The sequence below is a fragment of the Camelina sativa genome, chromosome 20, assembly GCF_000633955.1.
Source record: "Camelina sativa cultivar DH55 chromosome 20, Cs, whole genome shotgun sequence".
Lineage (NCBI taxonomy): Eukaryota > Viridiplantae > Streptophyta > Magnoliopsida > Brassicales > Brassicaceae > Camelina > Camelina sativa.
In genome coordinates, this window is record NC_025704.1 from 28,688,501 (window position 1) to 28,692,680 (window position 4,180).

The 4,180-nt window shown below is 35.0% G+C and overlaps 1 protein-coding gene across 2 annotated transcripts; it reads right to left on the reverse strand.

Moving 5' to 3' along the window:
- Positions 2,185-4,180, reverse strand: LOC104771943 (mitochondrial carnitine/acylcarnitine carrier-like protein). Of its 2 annotated transcripts, none has more exons than XM_010496563.2 (3): positions 3,880-4,180; positions 3,000-3,395; positions 2,185-2,851 (listed from the first exon to the last, which is right to left on the reverse strand). In XM_010496563.2, exons 2-3 carry the CDS (start codon positions 3,389-3,391, stop codon positions 2,341-2,343), a joined length of 903 nt encoding a protein of 300 aa, XP_010494865.1. In that variant the 5' UTR covers positions 3,392-3,395; positions 3,880-4,180; the 3' UTR covers positions 2,185-2,340. The 2 variants fall into 2 exon arrangements, with proteins under 2 accessions (XP_010494865.1, XP_010494866.1); XM_010496564.2 differs by lacking the exon at positions 3,880-4,180 and adding an exon at positions 3,673-3,857.

Consider the following 4,180-nt stretch of genomic DNA (forward strand, 5'->3'; position numbering starts at 1 on the left):
ACATTTTCTATTTTTAAATTAAAATTACATTTTATGACTTAGCATAAATGAAGATACTAATTTTAAAAGATCAGACCTACTGATTCATATACATTTTCTTGAGCTTCACCTTTCATAGGTAATTTTTCACTTTGCAACCAATTCACAACTGTACTAATAGAAAACAAAAGCTCAAGTCTAAAACAATTAACAATTAATAATTAATAATAAGTATAGATATGGTAAACCAAGCATTAAAAAATTGATATTACTTACATATATTTTGTTTGTGCCTTTGAAAATGAGATTAATATGAGAATGCCACAACATGATGCATATATTTATAGTTTATATATATGTGAAGAATGCCAAATCATTAGTCACTACTTAGTAGCCAAATTACCGACTATTAGAAATAGTTGCTACGTAGTCGCCAGATTAGCTGCTTTGATCCAACAAAATTAAGTTCTTCCCATTTAGTCGTATAATGGTCGTCAATCAATGACTACAATACCGACTATTGTATTTGGTCGGCAAATAACGTCTGAGTTACGACTAATGTTACGCAGTTGTAAAATAGTCGTAAGATAGTTGGCAAATAGTCGCTTAATTTCCCGACTACGCTTTTAGTCGCCAAACGTAGTCGTAAATATCATGTTTTCTTGTAGTGTAGAGCATACTGTTTTTGGGTTTCTATTTATGCGTTGAATCATTTTATGGGTTGTTTATTGAATTTGAATCTGATTGATTGGTTTTGGAGGGTTTAAGGAGATGGATTCACTTTAAATATGGTCATTTATTCACTTTGTAAGGAGAATAAGTTGCTTGAAGCGTTATCAGATGTTGAAATGTGGTGTTTGGCCTAATGTTGTTGGCTTTAATATTGATATTTTAAATATCAATCATAAATTACTAATTATAAACCAAAAACATAAAAACTACACCCCTAAACTGTAAAATACTACAAAATGGTGTAAATACAAATTCTAAATAGAAAACATAAAAATTAAACCCTTAAACTGTAAAGTGTAAAATCTAACTTTTTTTTTTGTCAAACTCTTTGCTTTCATTCATTCAAAATAGAAACAAGTGCAAGTACAAGAAGCAAGAGCCCCAAAGTTTGAAACATTACAATACAAGGCATTTTCCAATGCTAAAAGGTGATAAAAAGAATTTATCGATTGTGTATATCTAAGAGAGCTATGAACCATAAACTTGGGAGCATACTGACACATGTGAGATCATGGTAAATCGAGAGGCCATCTTGAAAGCTTCGAAGGATGGTTGAATGGTCACAGTCATCTGACACTGTGAAGTTAAAAAGAGAGTTGATGCTTTGATGTCCACCGGGGCGAGAAGTATCCACGGTAAAATCTGACCTAAGACTTCAATCTTAGCCCACAATATAAACAAAATGTTGTATTTTCATAAATTTGTAAGATTCAACCCTTTTAACAAAGGACAATACTTGGGTTCACCCCTAGGGGTGAACCTATTCATTCACCTCCTTATCAAATAAAGAAATAAAATCTGTATACATTATTATGAAATTAAAAAATTAAACCGCTCTTTAATAAACCCAAACCGACATATAATTTTGTTCTATTTGTAAAATCTAAACCCTAACCATCTTATTTGTGAACCCAAACCGACATATAATTTTGTTCTACTTATAAAATCTAAACCATAACCATCTCATTTGTGAACCCAAACCGACATATAATTTTGTTCTAATTGTAAAATCTAAACCCTAACATCTCATTTGTGAACCCAAACCGACATATAATTTCTTTCTAATTGTAAAATCTAAACCCTAACAACCTCATTTATAAACCCAAACTGACATATAATTTTGTTTTAATTGTAAAATCTAAACCTTAACTATTTCATTTGTAAACCCAAACCAACATATAATTTTGTTCTAATTTTAAAAATCTAAACCAAGCCAATATTTAACTTTCCTTAATTAAAATTATACAGAATTTGTTTCCTTAATTTGTTTTGCTTTTTAATTTTTTTTTTATTTTGTTTTTCAATGAAATATTAGATGTAAAATTCTGATTGGCTGAGAGAAGAGAGGTGAACCTAAGTATTTTTCTTTAACAAACCCATAATCGAACTCTAAAATAATTTCAAGTTTTTTATTTGATTTCCAACTGTTTCAATTTTTGTTCGGTTTAATTTATTGAATTGGTCCTAATCGAGTGTCAGAAATAAGCTGTGTAAGAGATATAGAAATGAACTGTGTAAGGGATTACATAAATTTTGATGAAATTTTTGAAGAATCATCTAAAAACCGAAAGGTTAATCTCAATGGAACATCCACCAATCCAACCAACAGTTAAACCAAACCGAACCAGTTTATCCCAAGCTTGACCTTGTCATCTCATAAGCCAAGAAGCAAGCAGCGTTAGCAGGAACACTCCTAGCCATGGCTGGACCAAATCCTTTATACAAACCTTTAACTCCTTCCGACTTCAGAATCTTTCGGAAAGCATCCATAGACCCCGTGTATTTCGGGTTCTTGAAATCGTCGACTTGAAGAACACTCTTCACGACATCGGTCGGATATACAATTCCCCAAAACGACGCACCAGCGACTCCACCAGCCATGATCAATGACCCTTGTCCTAAGCTTGAAGTGTCTGAACCACCGGCTAAAAACCGCTTGAAAGCTTCATAGGCTGCAAACATCATTGCATTCCCCGGGACTTCACGGGCGAATGTCGGGACTAAACCTTTGAATAGACCTCGTGTTCCGCCTTCAGATCGTAGGACATGACGGGCTACGTCCATCGGTCCACCGTATTTCACAGCTGCAAGCACTGAGCCTGTGGTAGTGGCGCTGGCTAGTCCACCTTGTGCTTGCAACCTAATGGTGAAACAAGATTGAACACACACACACGCAAAGAAACATTAGTTCTGTTTCAGTGAAAGAAACAAAATGCAGTGTACCGCTTGAGTAATAAGCACAAGTATATTATAGGCTCTGATTGTTAAATATGTCAAAAGAATCTAACCTGCATTTGATCAACTCTGTAGGGCAAGCAAGGAACGCAACAGCGAAACCAGCGCCTGCACCGCACACAAACTGTTGACTAATAGTCAAAGGAACTCCAGCTTCAGACCTAAAAAGCCCTTCCATTTGTCCTCTCACAGTGAACAAAACCGCATTGAAGGCAGCAACGGTTGCAAGAGGAGCTCCCATACCTTTGAACAAACCCCTTGGTCCTTCAGCAGCAACGGTCTGTTTAACCGCATCGATTGCACCTGAGTACCTTGGAGTTTGACCTGGTGCTGGAGTCGGCTGGCTCTGAAGTTTGACCTTGATTGTGTCAAATGGATGACCTACAATTAGCTGAGCTGCTCCTCCAACAGTCCCTGAAGCTAAATCCTTTGCTACATCCGCCATTTTTCTAAGAAACACAAATCAACCAAGTTTCTCAGATTCAACCAAAATCAAAACTTGTTTTTTTTGTTAATGAAAGATAAGTTCGATTGACAACCACTTAAATCAACCAAAATTCTCAGAACCAACCAACATATAAAACTTATGTTAATGAAAGAGTCCTACACATTTAACTAGTGACCTAAACCAGTCTAACAAACCATCCAAAATCAATACTTTTTTTTTGTTAATTGTAACCTGAACCACTTGAACAAGTTTGGTGTAATCAGAAAGTACAAACAAACCGATAAAGTATGAATCGTGTGATCCTCAGAACTCTAACGCAAATGCAATCCAATCACAATTCCAAAAGCAGAGGATTCAGAAAACGATGAGAGAAAAGGTAAAACTAAAAAAAAAAGATTGAATCTTTAAATCCCCAGAGAGCTCTAAATGGACAATGAGGTGAAATCAGATCGAAAGCCCCACAAAGTAATTAGATTTTGGTTTACCAGAGATTGATTGATTAGAGGATATCAAATCGATATCAAATGGATCCGAGAAAGGGAAGCCACGAGAATATAATTGAAAACAAATCCAGATGCGAATCCACGGGATGGAGAGAATCAGAGACACAAACGAGTGATCGATCAGATAAAATCCAAAAAGATTTATAAGAAAAAAAAGGGTTTCAAGTGGACAAAAAAGTTTTTAACTTTTGATCACTCCCCAATGGCTCTCAAACGCCACAAAGGATGGAGCTTTGCTGAGACACAAGTTTCTTTTTTGTTTTGTTTCTCTTTAAATTTCTTT

Coding starts and splice junctions, on each gene's coding strand:
- LOC104771943 (XM_010496563.2), bottom strand. CDS start 3,391: ATGGCGGATGTAGCAAAGGATTTAGCTTCAGGGACTGTTGGAGGAGCA. Junction 2,852..2,999: donor ACAGAGTTGATCAAATGCAG/GTTAGATTCTTT, acceptor TTTCACCATTAG/GTTGCAAGCACAAGGTGGAC.